This window comes from Sarcophilus harrisii, chromosome 2 (assembly GCF_902635505.1).
Source record: "Sarcophilus harrisii chromosome 2, mSarHar1.11, whole genome shotgun sequence".
In the NCBI taxonomy this organism is placed as follows: Eukaryota; Metazoa; Chordata; class Mammalia; order Dasyuromorphia; family Dasyuridae; genus Sarcophilus; species Sarcophilus harrisii.
Genome location: NC_045427.1, coordinates 603,636,830 through 603,652,075, shown reverse-complemented (window position 1 = coordinate 603,652,075; position 15,246 = coordinate 603,636,830). Strand labels below are relative to the sequence as shown.

The following is a 15,246-nucleotide window of genomic DNA, read 5'->3' as shown; positions in this document are numbered from 1 at the left end:
CTATCTGTTATATCTTAGTGCTTCCATATACGTCTTCCTAAAGCCCAGGGATTGGGAGAGAAGTAGGTGGGGAAAGGGGAATCCTTTTTAGTAGTGGAAAAATCCTAATCAAATACTATGCACCTGTATGAAAATTCAGTCTCTTCTACCCTCTAGTGGCCAAAATAACTTATGACTAAAAACTTGCTCTAGTTATAAGTTCCTCATTGCCTCAATAATATATTATTTCCCAGATCATCTGATTCACAAATGAACTTTAAAATGTCACTGCAGATTAGAATAAACAACTATAAATTACTGTCTTCACAACCCCAAACTATTTTGCTGCAAAAGGATTAGAGAAGAATAAAAGCTTCTTTAGAGCTTGTTCTAGTATCAAATAAAGGGTGTGTGGGTGTTCAAGAAGAACTAGCACCTCGGGTATAAGGGCTTGCCAGACCCTTTTCAAGGCGGCTCATCCATCTTTGGCATCCACCATCGGTTCTCATTTGTGACTCCTAAAATTTGTAGCAAGAAAGTATCTGAGCTTGGAGAAACAAATATACTGGGGTGCAAGCATCCCCTTCTCTTTACCTCTCAGTGTCAGAATTCAGGTGTTTCATGTCATCCATCCCAAGGGATGTGGTTTTACTATGCATGTGAATGTCTTTAGGCTTGATTCATCTTAAACTTGTAATAACTTTCCTCTTTAAATTGTGAAAATCCTGCAAACAGTGAGAGAAATCTCTTTTTCTAATATTAAAATAGAAGCTCCTCTGTCTGAGGGAAATTGTCACTTTTAGGACACAGCATTCAGAACTCCTCTCAGCTAAAATAAAGAGGAGGGCAGACTGGAATTTACTAAAAGATTTAAGAATTCATTGTTCTCTCTTTATCTCTACAGTACCTCTTTCAAAAGAGTTGAACTCTGTAAACATGACCTTCCTGCTCAAAGTAGGCTAGGTAGAAGCAAATATTAGTTGAGGGGAAAGGGCCCTGAGATTATGTTCAAGGTCTCTACACAACTTCGCTTTCATTTCCTGGCTGACCACAGGTCTAACACTGTCATTCACTTTCCAGTAATGTCAACAAAACTTTGAGGGTACTTCCAGATACTTAGCCTTCCAAAATTATTCCAGTAACAGATGATGACTGCTGGAGATTTATAATCTCTGACCCAGGCATGCCTCAAAGAAGTCAAAGACTTACAGTTTGGGTACAACATAATCATGTAGCCCTCCAGTGCCTTTTGGATCTTCAACCTCAAGCAGTTTCCAGCAAAAGTCTAATATAAGTCTTCTTCAGAAATACATACATACATACACACACACACCAGAACAGCACAATAGCATGGTTGCAACAAATAAGGATTTATTCTTTACTCCAATTAGTAAGACCCATACTTCTTCCATGAAAAGATGTTTAGCTTTCTTGTTCTAACTTGATTTATTATAATACTGCTCTGTAACTGTAGCACAGAGACCTAGCCTCAACACAAGTCAGAAGTCCCAGCTCTCTTAACTTTTATATGCTGTTTACAGGAATTCTCAGTATATGAAGGGAAAAAATATATTCCCTTATTAGGACTATGCCTGTAGTTACCATCTTGGTACTTTGCCACCTCTTGTTTATTTTGTTATTGATCTCTTTTCTATGTTCTGAATTATGTATGCAGAACTGCCATTTCACTCACCATACATCCCAAAGATCCAAGACAGAGAATGAGGAGGTCAAGTTACTAACTTTAGCAATTACATATTAATTCCCATCAGGTCCACTGTAAATCCTGGACCATATAAAGACAATATGGGAAAAATTATCTGCGTCTTTGTTTAACTTTTAGTGTAATTTATGATTCCTGTTTTGTTTAGGTCTTCTTGCTACAGCAATGTTATTGAAGAGAATACTTTATTTTGTCCATTTTTTAAAGATTTGTACTTCTGTCCCAAAAAATTGTAAATTCCAAGAAGGAGCAAAGAGCTAGAGAAAGTCAACTATACACACCAATATGTTCTTAGGTATGTATGGATCAAATAATGGAAAGAATAGATATATACTAGGAGGAAGAATAGAAGGCAAAAATGACTATATGGGAGTGGGGGGTAAATACATACTAGGAGGAAGAATAGAAGGCAAAAATGACTATATGGGAGTGGGGGGTAAATAAAGAACTAAAAATCTATGTTGAAAAATCAAAAGATAGAAAGTCTGGGAGATTGATGACTCCCCTCATTTCAAATAACTCAGCAAAGGAATCTGATCAACTTGTCTTCTAAATCCTTAAAATGGCTTACTACCATCTATAGATGGAGATATCTGTCAGATAAGTGAAGCACCTAGGATTTCTTTTATGTTGGAAGATTAGGAAACGTCAAAAAAAAAAAAAGATTAGGAAACCGTAAAAAAAAAAAATCACAATTTTTCGGACATTCACGTATGTCATATATACCATGTTGACTGCAAATTTATGGGACAGAAATACAAATCTTTAAAAAATGGATCAAAATCAAATATCTCATTCTCTTCAATAACATCACTGAAGCAAGAAGACCTAAACAAAACAAGAATCATAGATTACACTAAAAGTTAAACAAAGACACAAATAAGTTTTCTCATATTGTTTTTATGTGGTCCCGAAATTATACCATGTCCCTCAGCTGTAGCAGGGCCCTATGCAGATGTGCCCCCTCTTTCTTGTGATTTAAGGTGAGTACAAAGTTTTGCCTATACAAACTATCTTACTTACTGGCCTACTCTGCCACCAAGTGCTCACCACTATAGTCACACTTTTCAATTAGCCATCAAAGACACCTACAGTTACCAATGGCCCATGTGCCCCAAATGCACTACTTCCTTTTCACTTCTCTAAATCATTATTTTTCTTCCATCCTCAATTCAGGAACCTCACATGTTAATGTTCTCCTCTCTTCCCCTTCCCTCCATTTAACCTGGTATTTCCTTATCTGGGTATATGATATTCCCTACTCCATCCCACTACAACTTAAACTCTTTGAGGTCAAGAGATGTTTTGCTTTTTGTCTTGGCCTGCCCAACATATTGAGTGTCTTGCACATAGTAGATATTTAATAAGTATTCTGTTGTTATTTTTATTGTAATGGGCTGAGGCTTGAGTTGATGCACTGAGGTCCCAAGCACGTGAGGCTAAATAGTAATTGGACTATACTCTATTAATATACATGCTTGGGTAAAGAATGGCCCCCACCCACTCTCTGTGCAGGTCCTGATGTGTTGTATAGGAAATGACGATTTTGGTGGGTAGAGGTAGGGAGACAGGAAGAGAGGCTGGGAGAGATTGGCCTGGGTTCTATGCTTGTAGCTGCTGGTTGTGTGGCTGCTGGTCTAGCTAGCTTCTTGACTCAGCTGCACACATTGCTATTGCCTATTCTCTTCCACCTCCAATCTTTCTTCACTGAGAATAAAGATTGAAGATTTTCCCCTAACCTGAATTCCTGACTCCGGCTGATTTTAAAATACGCAGTCTTCACATCTTATAACTTTGCCTTCTTTTTCCCTTTCTCTTAGAAGGCCTTTTCTAGGGCTGTGTTTGCCAGTGGACCCTCCGAGAGTGAATGATCTAAAATACAAGTGCTTATTATGTGCAAGGCATTATAATAGGGCTGGAGTTACAGAGATTAAAATGCCATTAATATAGTACTTTAAGGTTTGCTAAGTGCTTTATATATGTTATCTTATTTGATCCTCAGGACAACCCTGGGAGGTAAAGGTTCCATTTTTACAAATAAGGAAATATAAATGACTTAGAGTCTTTCAGCTAGCAAGTGACTAAGGCAGAATTTGACCTTCTTCCCTATGCTCAAAGAATTTAAGTCTAAAGGAGTTGGGGGCAACCCTAAAACATGTAATAAGATGCTAAAACAAATAATAAGATATCTGCCTTATTTCCAGGGACCCTGAGTAAAACAAGCACTGACCTACTAACCACAGGACTATGTTCCTTAATCTTCTCTCATCCCACTCACATGATGATAACTTTCTATCCATTTGTGGTGGAAATTTGGAGAGTCTGGAAATTTCTGACCTATTCTTCCACCTTCCCAGAATATCCCCCTCTAGACCTTCTTTAAAAAACTTCTCAGAAACAATTCTGAATTGCTTCTTATTTGCATTCCCATCCACATACTCATTCTTACAATGACACAGTTGAATACTTCATTCAGTATAGATGAATCATTCCCATTGGGTTAATTCACCAACACTTCAGTTCAACATGAAATGACCACTGTATGCATTCTAGCCCAGATAACTGGCACTCACACTACTCTCAGAGATGTATTAATTGAATCCTCCCAAAAGCCCAGTTGAACAGGGTTGTTATTGTTATCCTCATTTTACAGATGAGGACACTGAAGCTCCAAGAAGTTGCCCAGGATCAGTCAGCTATTAAGCTTATGGTGTGGAATTTGAACACACAAATATGAACTCAGGCTCATCTGGGTACCACTCTACCACTCAGCCCTTCATCGTCTTTTCCCTAGATTATTACAAAAGGCTTCAAATTGGTCTTGCTACTTCCAATCTGTGACAGCTAGGCGGGTCAGTGGATGGATTTCTAAGCCCTGGAATCAGAGAAAACTCATCTCTCTTATTTCATATCTGGCCTCATATACTTACTAGATGTGAGACCCTGGGCAAGTCACTAGAATCTATTTGCTTCAGTTTCCTTATCTGTAAAAGAAGTTAGAGAAGTAAATAACAATATTTTTTGCCAAGAAAACCCCAAATAGGGTCACAAACAATAGTACATGACTGAAATAACTGAACTTCCACAAAAAACTTCAAACCTGACTCTTCTCAAATCTATCCTCCAGACCATACTGACTTAGAAAACAACAAATTAACATTATCTACATTGTACCTATATTTATTTTGTTAAACATTACCCAGTTACATTTTAATCATGTTTGCACACTGGGAACCAGATACTTTTGTTCCATAAAACTTTCAAAGTGTTACTCCTAAATCATAGATCTGACCATGATACTCCCTTGTTAAAGAAATTTTATTACCTTCTTAATCCTCCTAGAATAAGAAAAAAAAAAAAAAAAACAACTGTGTTTTGTTATGTAAAGCCTTTCATTCATTCTGTTTCTCTTTCCAGACTTAATCCACATTATTTGTCTTTCTGTAGCCTACATTCTAGCCAAATTATCCTATTTACTATTCCCCATATACAACATTCCATTTCCTGGCTGTGCATCTGATGTTCCTGTGCCTGAAATACTCTCACTCTTGATCATTCTAGCTCATGTGCCACTTCCCATGCAAGTTCTTCCCTCATTCCCCTTAGTTGATGGTGATCTCTACCCTCAAAACCCTTCATATATACTTTGAATTTTCTTATCTATTTACATATGTCCCTGTCTCTCCTTTGTTCTTGCCTTTTTATATTTGTACCCCTAGCCCTTGACAAAATAGTAAGGGTAGAGATAAAGTTGGGGACTGGACAAATGATTTTCTCAAACAGGGATATTAGATGAGAAAATTCCTCTAAGTACAGGTTAGCACTTTCTCTGAGACTTAAAAAACTTTCATTTTTGGAGCAATTCATGTTAGAGGTAAGACCTCTTTGTTCCTCAGAGGCTAACACTCCATGTACCATCTTGACTCTCTCACTTAATAAACTTTTGTTAAATGAAAATGAGGAAGGATTGCCATTGTATCTGGCAGCTAATAAAGCCACTGATGACATTAAACAGAGAGCTTTCACTATAATTGGGAGGGTGCTGAAACAATGGAAAGAATAAATTTATTCTTTCAAGAATCTGATTAATAAACAAGGGAAGAAAAGAGATAGCAACTCAAACATATGACAAAATTAAGAAAGATTTTATTTCAGGTGATATGTCTATAGTCAGGAGTATAAGAACTAGGTCCCAACCTTAGAGCATTAAACAGAGAGCTTTTAATATATAATTGGGAGGATGTTGAAGCAATGGAAGTGATAAACTTAAATTATTCTCTCAAGAAGGTGATTAATAAAGGAAAGGGAAAGAGAAAAAGATAGCAACTCAAGCATATGGCAAAATTGAGAAAAGGTGGGTTTTAATTTTAAGTGATATTTCTATAAAGAAGAATAAAAGAACTAAGCCCCAATCTTAGGGCCTTGTTCCTAGAACAAAGAATAGGTCCATTCCTGGAATCACAAATTTAAGAAGTTATTCAAGGTTACCATCTCCCTTTCTAAATAGAAAGTCCCCCTCAAAATGTCTTCAAAACGATTCCTTAAAACTTCCTTATCATATGGCATATTGAGCTGAGCACCAAGAAATGCTGAAATGGTATCTGAGAGACCTGAAAAATATTTAGCAATTTTCTCATCAAGGGACATTCATCCTAGTAGAAAAGGAGGTAGGGAGATTCTCATGACTCATTGACATTAGACCTTCTGGAGGAACAGGTTGTACATGTCTCTGTGTGTTCACACCAGACCACTCTTCATCATGCTCTGCAGAAGGCCCTGAGTTTTTGAAGGCTATGAGAGCACCTGGCTTGGTAGTCCCTTCCAAGTTCAAAGAACTTCAAGTACAAGTCTGCCAAATATCAATCTAGAAAACCAAGCAGCTGCCAAGCTAAGTGCACAGTGTGTCAACACAAGGCCATAAAGTGATGAGGTATTTCAGGTGCACTAATTAGTTGCACAACAACTAAATGGGATTGCGGTCTATGTTGGTGAATTTGCACAAACAAATAGTATATCCTTGGAGCTGGAAAAGGAGGAGGGAAGAAAGGGAGGGAGAAGGAGAAAACAGGAAAATGAAAAGAACAAGGAAGAAAGATGGAGAGGATGAAGGAAGAACAAGGAAAAGGGATGAAGAAGGAAAGAGGAGAGGAGAAGGAAGAGGGGAAAATAAAGGAGAGGAAGGACAAGAGAAGAAAGTAGAGGAGAAAAGAGAGAATTTATGATTTTTTTTAATACTTTAAAGTTTATAGAGGATCCCCCTAAAATTTGTGTGTGTGTGTGTGTGTGTGTGTGTATATATATATATATACACACACACACACATATATATATATATATATTTTTGTTTATCCTGTTTTCAAAGGGGACTAATGATATAAGGTGATGTTTGATTCATGTGTGAATCAGATCAGAAGAAGAGTTGCACAAAGTGGTCAGCCTTGTTCTTTCTTCCAAAGTCATCCCAGTCCAGTGGCAGAACAAAATTCAGGACAACTGACAATGACCCAAGATATAGCAGATGAACTTGGTGCCTTCAACATCTGACCAAGCTCTAAGTGCTCCATGGTGCCTGCCTGCTTCAGCAGCCTTCATAGCCATTGAAACAAATTGTTCTCATCTGTCCATTCTACCAGGAGAAGTTTTGGGGTATATATCTCCCTAACAAACTGACAGGCTTGAGACCTATTAGTTATCCTGAGCCTAGTTTAGGCCATCTGCTGAGATGGTTTACCAGGATGTGATTGCTGCATGCTACAGCTCTCTGGACCCACAGTGAGAATTGAGGGCCAGGTGGATGAGAAGTTCTGAAAAGGCTCAGCAAACCCTCATATCAGAGGTGCTGGTTCTCCTTAAATACTCATATATGCCACGTATGTATATATGTGTGTATATGTATATATAAATATATATTCATCCATATTATAAACAAATACAAATCTTTTGGGGGGAAGGAATACAAAAGTCTACTATGAAACAGTATTAGGAAACATAAGAAGTAATATGTATTTACTTGTATTTTTTGTATTTTAGCATTAAAGTTAAAACTGAATGAAAAGCAACGAAGAATTAGTAGCTCAACAAGTTCACTTATTCTCTTTTTGCACATTCTCTCCAATATCCAATTCCTTTAAGCAGTGAATACTGAATAGCCAGTCTGAATATAGTGATATAATGATGGATTTCCTTGTATATTTGGATTTAAATTTGGTTTAGTGCCTTTTTGCAATATTGTAGAATTAATCATTATGACCTGTAAAAGTTGGGGGAAAGTAGAATAGACATGATAGAGTACAGAGAAAATTTTAGGTATCCAGAAGTCTGTCCCTCTGTTTCCATTTCAAAGTACACCCTTGCTTATTATTCTGCTTTTCCCATCTCTTATTTTGGAAGACTTTAAAAAATGGCAAAGACCGAGCCCAAGACTAATACTGTTTGAAATTTTATTTATTATATACAGAACTAGCAGGAGTTGAATATTAAGAAGGAAAGAAGTTAGCTTCATACAAATACCTTTCCTTAAAAAAAAAATAGAAAGAAAGAAAGAAAAACCTTTGATGAGAGGGTAAAAAGTAGAAAATTAATGAATTGCAAATAGGCTCAGTAATGAGCTTGCTCTTTATATTTCTGAAAAGGAAGAGTCAACAAAAATCAGGTCAATTACTCCTTTGGCACTTAACCAGTAAAGCCTGGTCAAGGCCAAATTTGGCTCTAACTGTAAGGTGCTGTTAGAAGCAGAGGGACTTTGGGGTAAAATATAATTAAGTTATAGCGGGATATTTCTGTATCTCATTTTGGCTTGAGGAGTTTGACTTGAGGACATAAATATTCTTTCTGTGGTCAGACAACATATTGCCATGGACGTGGAAAAATAACAACAATAAGTACAGCTGGTGTATCAATGATTAAGATGTGAGGAGAAATTTAAAAGATAGAACATTATTGGTGATCAATGACAAAATGATGCTGGAATTTTTTTGTTTCCTAGGCAGATAAGCAATTGATAAAAAGCAGGTGAGTCCACAGCTGCAAGGGCAATGGGGTATCAGGGAAAGAAATTTGACTTGACTTAAGGAACAGGGAATTAAGTTTGGAGATGATAGACTATTCTCATTCATCATAGTATCCTTGGCTGATATGAGAAGTTTCAGTGGCTGAGTTATTTTTCATCTTCCTTTCAGATAGAAAAAGGGGGGGGGGGGGAGTAAGATCTGAGGTATATTACATCTGCTACTTTTTGTAGCTTAGTGTTTTACATTCAAAAAATCAGCTTGACCTTTACAATGGGCCTGCCTATTAGCTATGGTTTCATGGTAAACTATATTCATTTAATTAAAAAATATCATTTCTCCAATGTATCTTTAGAAAGTACCAGGTAAGAAAATGAAAGTACAATAATAGTTTAGGACCTGGCAGTCCTTCACATGAAAAATACTTATGTGCCTAATAGCTGTGTATTTTTTAGTAAAGAACTTGCTTCATTGCTATTTCCTCTTCAGGGAACACAAGTCTCTTCAAAATGGGTTTTCAGGATTGATCTTCCTAACAGCAGCAGCTCTATGGAAAATTGAGCTCTAGTGCTGGCCCCTGAGTGACACATTCTGATCTGATGGATTTCTTGATAAGTTGGGTTTCCTCTTAGTTTTTTAGATGATGCTTTAGTGTTTCTAGCTTCTCACTGGTTCTTATTCTTCACTCCCTCCGAGAACAACCTCTAAGGTATTCTTGCTAGAACCTTTAGGGTATTCTTACTAGGTAACACTTTGTATGATTTGTATGAAATATTCCTGAGACAGAAATAAATACTTCTTTAGCTTCTCTTTCTGGCCTTGTCTCTTTTATACATTGAATCATGAGGATCACTGATTACCCATAAGCCAGGAAGCACCAGTCCTTTCTCCAGGCAGATGCAAACATATTTCTAGTAAGTTCCTCTAGAAAGTGTCCAATTTGATAAACACTTGGGAAGCTCCTACTATGTAAAAGGCACTGGGCTAGAGTGCCATTAAAAACCTGTTTTCTCTATGAAGTCTGTTTCTTGACAGAAAACAGACCCAGAGCACCAAGAGAGGGGCCAGGAAGGACCCCGAGACCTCAGAATCATGACCCTAAACTGGATTAGACATGGCACTTAGGCTCCTACAATCATAGATTTGGAACTGGAATTTATGGGAGCTGAAGCCCAGAGGAGTTGAGTACTTTGCCTGAGGTCACAGAGATACTAACTGGCAAAGTTAGGATTTAAACCCAGAACTTCTGACTCCAAATCCAAGTATCTCTTAATTGCATCACACTTGCTCCTAGATAAGAACTTTTCAGTGTAACTCAGGTGCTTTTAAATCATTACAGGATATGGTATCTATTTCAGTTAGAGGTTTGTGAAAATAAAGATGTAGGGATTTTTCCCCAGCTAAATTCACAGACCCCCTGAAATCTATTCATGAACTCCCTTGGGGCTCCCAGATAGAAACCTCTTGGCGTAGGGATTATCTCACAAATATAAGGCCCAATCTTTGAGACATTGACCCATATGGGAAATCCTTGTCTTGGCACATGGCCAGTGAAGGAGACGAATGTACCAAGAATGCAGGATTGTCATTGTAAGAAAAATAAATCTGGGTCCTAGAACTCCCCAATTCCAAACTCTATTACCACCACTGGCCCCTGAGTGATAAAGGGATAAAAACTGAAATTAGCATATCTATACTGCTTGGATATATGCCTTTTCTTTGAAATCATATTGTCCTGCATCAGAATCAAGAGATGAGGAAAAATCATCATCAGCTTTTACAAACAGGTCTGATCTAGCAACACTAGAAAGACAAATTCTACCAGGCCTTCTGCTGATGGCAACATGCTAAAAATGGGCATGGTTGCCACTAAGTAGGGGCAGTGGTGAAGAATAGAACCAATTCCCATAGAGATAATATGTAGTCTGTCAGCATTGTTTAGCTCTCTAATCTGGATATAGAGTGGTCAAGGGGAATGCAAATCCGGGGCCATCTTGCAATGAGGAATCCTATTGTGTTCTCTTCAAGAGACTGATTCTTGCCAACATTAAAATTTGAGCTTCTTAGGAATTTCCCAGGGAAATTCACTTCTTCCAAAATGGCCATAGCATGCTGTCTTCTGATAAATTGGCTTCTTCAAATCAAGGTCCCTAAGAATTCAGCAAAAGGAAAAAGAATGTTCTATTATTCTGGAATTGCATTCTATGAATCACATGCATTGTAAACACCAGAGAACCAAAGTAGGGAACATGCTCTTTCTATATATCAGTTGGGAAGAATAATAGCACCTGCCTCACTGGGTTGTTGCAAGGATCAAATAAGTTAATATGGGCAAAATAAATTCTAAACCACTATAAAATACATCTTTACTATTATTATATAAAGTTTGACTTTTAGGATGTCATGAAAATTCTTTGTTAGAGAATTTAGCTATGTTACTACAAGGAAGAATTCATTGGCATTATTATTCCCTATGCCAGGCTCTACCATCTTTTATGACCATATCACCCCATGCTCAAGAATGTTTAATGGTTCTTTATCACCTCTAAGAAAAGCTACAAATTTCCTCAGTTTGTAAAAAAAAAATTTTCACAAATTGGATCCAGCTTCCTTTGCCAGGTTTCCTGCACATTAATCCTATTCACCTTCTTAAAGGGCCGCCTTGAAGTTTCTTGGGCAAGGAAACAGTTATGTCTGGCCCTAGATATTTCCCCTTGCCCAGAATGCACTCCTTGCTCATTCCTATCCAGTTGAATCCTTAGATTCCTTCAAAGCTCAGCTCATGCTTATGGGGGTGAGCTTTTCTACTTTTCTTCTTCCTCCAAAAATCATAATTCCAGAAAGAAGAAATCATTTGTTTTATTTTCTCTTTAGTGAATGAGAAGCAGAGAGGAGATATAAAGTAGACTGGAAAAGTGGAAATGATTATAGCTTCTTTAGAAACATGTCTGTGTCTGTGGGTGCCCACTCATGCAAACTTTGCAACTATCAGAGCATTACCTGACAATGACTCCAGGACGAAGATCAAAATTCTTATTCACCACATCTAATAGCTCTTTCTCAGTCTTTTGGGAGGTCCCATAGGTGAACAGGGAAATTGAGAGAGGTTCAGCCACACCAATAGCATAAGAAACCTTCATAAAGAGATGGGGCACAAGAGACAAATCAACTGTGAGTCTTTTCCATCCCCAAAGCCACAACTAGCAGTTCTGACAGCTAAGGTAAGCAACATGAAAGATGCCCTTAAATCAATTTTTAAAAACAAATTCAATTGAGGTTAAAGTAAAATCAATATCTCAGGGATATACCTCTGACCATAAGGAGACAGACTCTAAGCCACTGCCCATGGGCAGAAATAGGCTGTTTCAAGGGAGATCAGTATAAGTATAAGAAAGTGAGCCACCATTTAGCTTCCTATTTTAACTAATAATAATCATACATAAGTGCTAATCTCAGTTGTTTTTTGGATGAAGTGTAAATTCCATCAGAACCTTTAAATTTTGATACCCTGGGACAAATCATCCATTGTCCCACCCTAATCTTACCTCTATCCATCCCTTATCATAATCTAGGTCTTGATAAAAGCAAGAAATCTAAAGTCTCTATTCCACCACTTTAAGATTATCACTTTGCCACAAATATCACTGAATCTGATATCTTGATGCTGAAATAAGGTCTTTTTTCTTTTAGTCTTCTTCCTTCAGCAATATATAAGGGGAAAGGATAGCTTGGGGTGAAATGGAATTCTGCAAATGAGGGACTGACTAATGGATCGTAAACTTAACTTTAAGCATCTCAAAAATCATAGATTTTAATCAGGAAGTGGACCCTAAAATAGAAAAGGTATTGGGGGAAAGGGGTAGAGAGGATGGAGAAAAGCATCAACATACTTGCACAAGAACTCTCCGACATAGTTTGGCTTTCACTAGGGACTTTGCCACCCAACGGGCTGCATAGGCTGCAGAGCGGTCCACCTTGGTATAGTCCTTCCCAGAGAAAGCTCCACCCCCATGGGCACCCCAGCCTCCATAAGTGTCCACAATGATCTTCCTGCCGGTGACTCCTGCATCCCCCTGTGAGAAGGCAAGAATAAGGGTCATATGAACAGTTTCAGATAGAGGAATAAGCAACAACAGCATCCAGAATCAATCAGTATTTATTGAGTATCTACCATGTTCCAGGCACAGTGCTGAACTCCAGGGATGCAAAAAGAGGTCAGATAACCCTTCCCTTAAGGAACTCACAAGAAGATAATGGCATCGGTCCATTTTCCTATGCTGTGGCCACTGATAGGGCAGAACTTAGGAGAGCAACTGCCTCTGTTGACCTTAGTTAAGTCATATCTCCCCTTTGAACCTCAGTTTCCTCATCTGTAAAGTGAAAGGAGTGGGGGAGGAAGAACAACCAGATGATGGCTAAAGAAATAATTCTCAAAGAGAAAATCAGTCCTTACCAACTGTTAGAATAAAAATTGTCCACTAGATGGTGATATTGGGTCAGCGGTGTTTAGAATTACTCTCCAAAGTCCCTACTTATGTCACTGGATTTCTAATCAGGTCTCCTGAGAAGGTCCAACGCCGGTCAGCAAGTATGATGAACAGGATAATAATAGATGTCTTATGGGTCAAAGTGTCACTGGGCAAGGCCACCTGCTCCCAGACACCAGAGCCATTAATTGCTATTTACCCTTTTATAATCACTCTTTTCTTTGGAACTTTAAGGCTTTTGCAAATGTCATGGAGAATGAGCAGTTACCTGTGCTTAAAACTGAATCAAATAATATTCTAGTTTCCAGTTAACTCCTTCGTAGGAACAATGAGAAATGAGACATAGGATTCTACATCTGGGGGATCTTATCTACACCTGGATAAGATGGTGCAAGAATAAGAATTATAGTGATGATGAGGCAGCTACACAGGAAAGTGGGACAGAGTGCCTGATTTGGAGTCAAATCGACCCAGTTTCAATTCTCTCCTCAAACACTTATTAACTGAGTGATCCCAGACTCATCATTTAACTTCTGTATGGCTTCAGTTTCTCCATATGTAAAATGGGAATACCAATAGCATCCAACCTAAAGTGTTGTTGTAAAGACTAAATGAGATAGTTATGTGAAGCATATGTTCAAAATATACATCTTTGAATATATTTGCATATTACTCCACATATTTGCAAATCTTAAAGTAATATATACATTATATATAAATATATATATATTAGCCATTAATAATTGTTATTGTTGGTATCATCATTGTTAGTATTGTTGTTGTTTATTGTGAAAAAATGTAGTGCAGAAAGAATGGCTCTGGACTCTGAAGATCTGGATTCAAATCTCATCTCTGACATTAACTGCCTTGTGACAATCAGTTTCCTGACTTGCACCATGAAGAGTTAAACTAAATGGCCTCTGGGCTTCCTTCCTAATCCAAATGTATGATCTCACATTCCTGTAGCTAAGAAATCTTCATTCTTGAAAATTCTAGGGCGAATAAAAAAGAGCCTTCCCACTGCCCCAGACTTTGAGGACAAACTGACATTAACAAAAAGGATGCATGATCTAGGTGCTGGGAAGGAGGTGTAGGAGAAGAAAGGAAGAGGAAAAATCATCATATAGCACCTATAGTGTGTCAGGTACTATATGAAACTCTTTGCAGATATTATCTCACTTGACCCTCATAATAACCTGTGAAGTAGACACTGTTATTATCCCTATTTTATAGTTAAGGAAACCGGAGTAAACATAAGTTAAGTGACTTGCTTTAGATCACACAACTAGTAAGTATCTAAGGTAGAAATTTAAATCAAGTCTTCCTGACTTCATCCACAGAAAAGGGAAATGTCAGTGATATATCATAACCCTGTGTGCGGTGGAAAAATAAGAGAATCATCTCAGGAGAACAGGAAAAGGGCAGTCTGTTCCCTCACAATAAGCTTTTCATGATAAGCAGCTGGATGGGCAGGCCATGGATTTCATCCAGCAATGAATATATCTAGGACAAACAGGGAAATTGGACAATGGATAGGCCCTTAAATGGAATAGGCGGAAAAAAAGAGAGCTAATTTGTATTTGAAAAATTGGGTAATATTCCACCCTAAAACAAAGGCCCAGAACAACACTCTCCCACTAGAACTTGATTTGGTCTTCACTGCTTTGCCTAGTTTCAGCTCTACAGAACAAGATGCCCCTTCTAGGACAAGTTCAACACTTCTAAATCCACAACCTTGCTGCTAATTCAAGACTTGATTGACCATCCTCCCTTTACCCTCCTCTTCCCTCTGATAAATCCTCCCAATGCTATCCTTTATAAAAGACAAACTGGACTCCCTCTACTTTGCATATGATGCTCTCCCTGATTTCAGCTCAAAGGAATAAGATGTCGCCTATTTTGTCTGACTCTGTCTTCTCTTCCTGCTCCTTTCTGTATGTTGTCTTCCTTTAGATTATAAACTCCTTGAAGGCTAGAGCTGTCTTTTTTTTTTTTGTATCCTTTAATGCTTAGCAGAGCGCCTAGCACATAGTAGGCACTTGACAAATGT

At 37.9% G+C, this 15,246-nt stretch overlaps 1 protein-coding gene across 1 annotated transcript in view; it reads right to left on the bottom strand.

Annotated features, from left to right (window-relative positions):
• Positions 1-8,128: 8,128 nt before the first annotated feature.
• The window catches only part of MAT1A (methionine adenosyltransferase 1A), a 48,887-nt gene continuing 41,769 nt past the window's right edge, over positions 8,129-15,246 (bottom strand). Inside the window, exons 7-9 of the mRNA XM_003758847.4 lie at positions 12,600-12,782; positions 11,710-11,843; positions 8,129-10,859 (exon numbers count right to left, since the gene is read on the bottom strand). Of these exons, the coding sequence (XP_003758895.1) occupies positions 10,757-10,859; positions 11,710-11,843; positions 12,600-12,782 (420 nt within the window). The 3' untranslated portion in view covers positions 8,129-10,756. The remainder of the gene's footprint in view (positions 10,860-11,709; positions 11,844-12,599; positions 12,783-15,246) is intronic.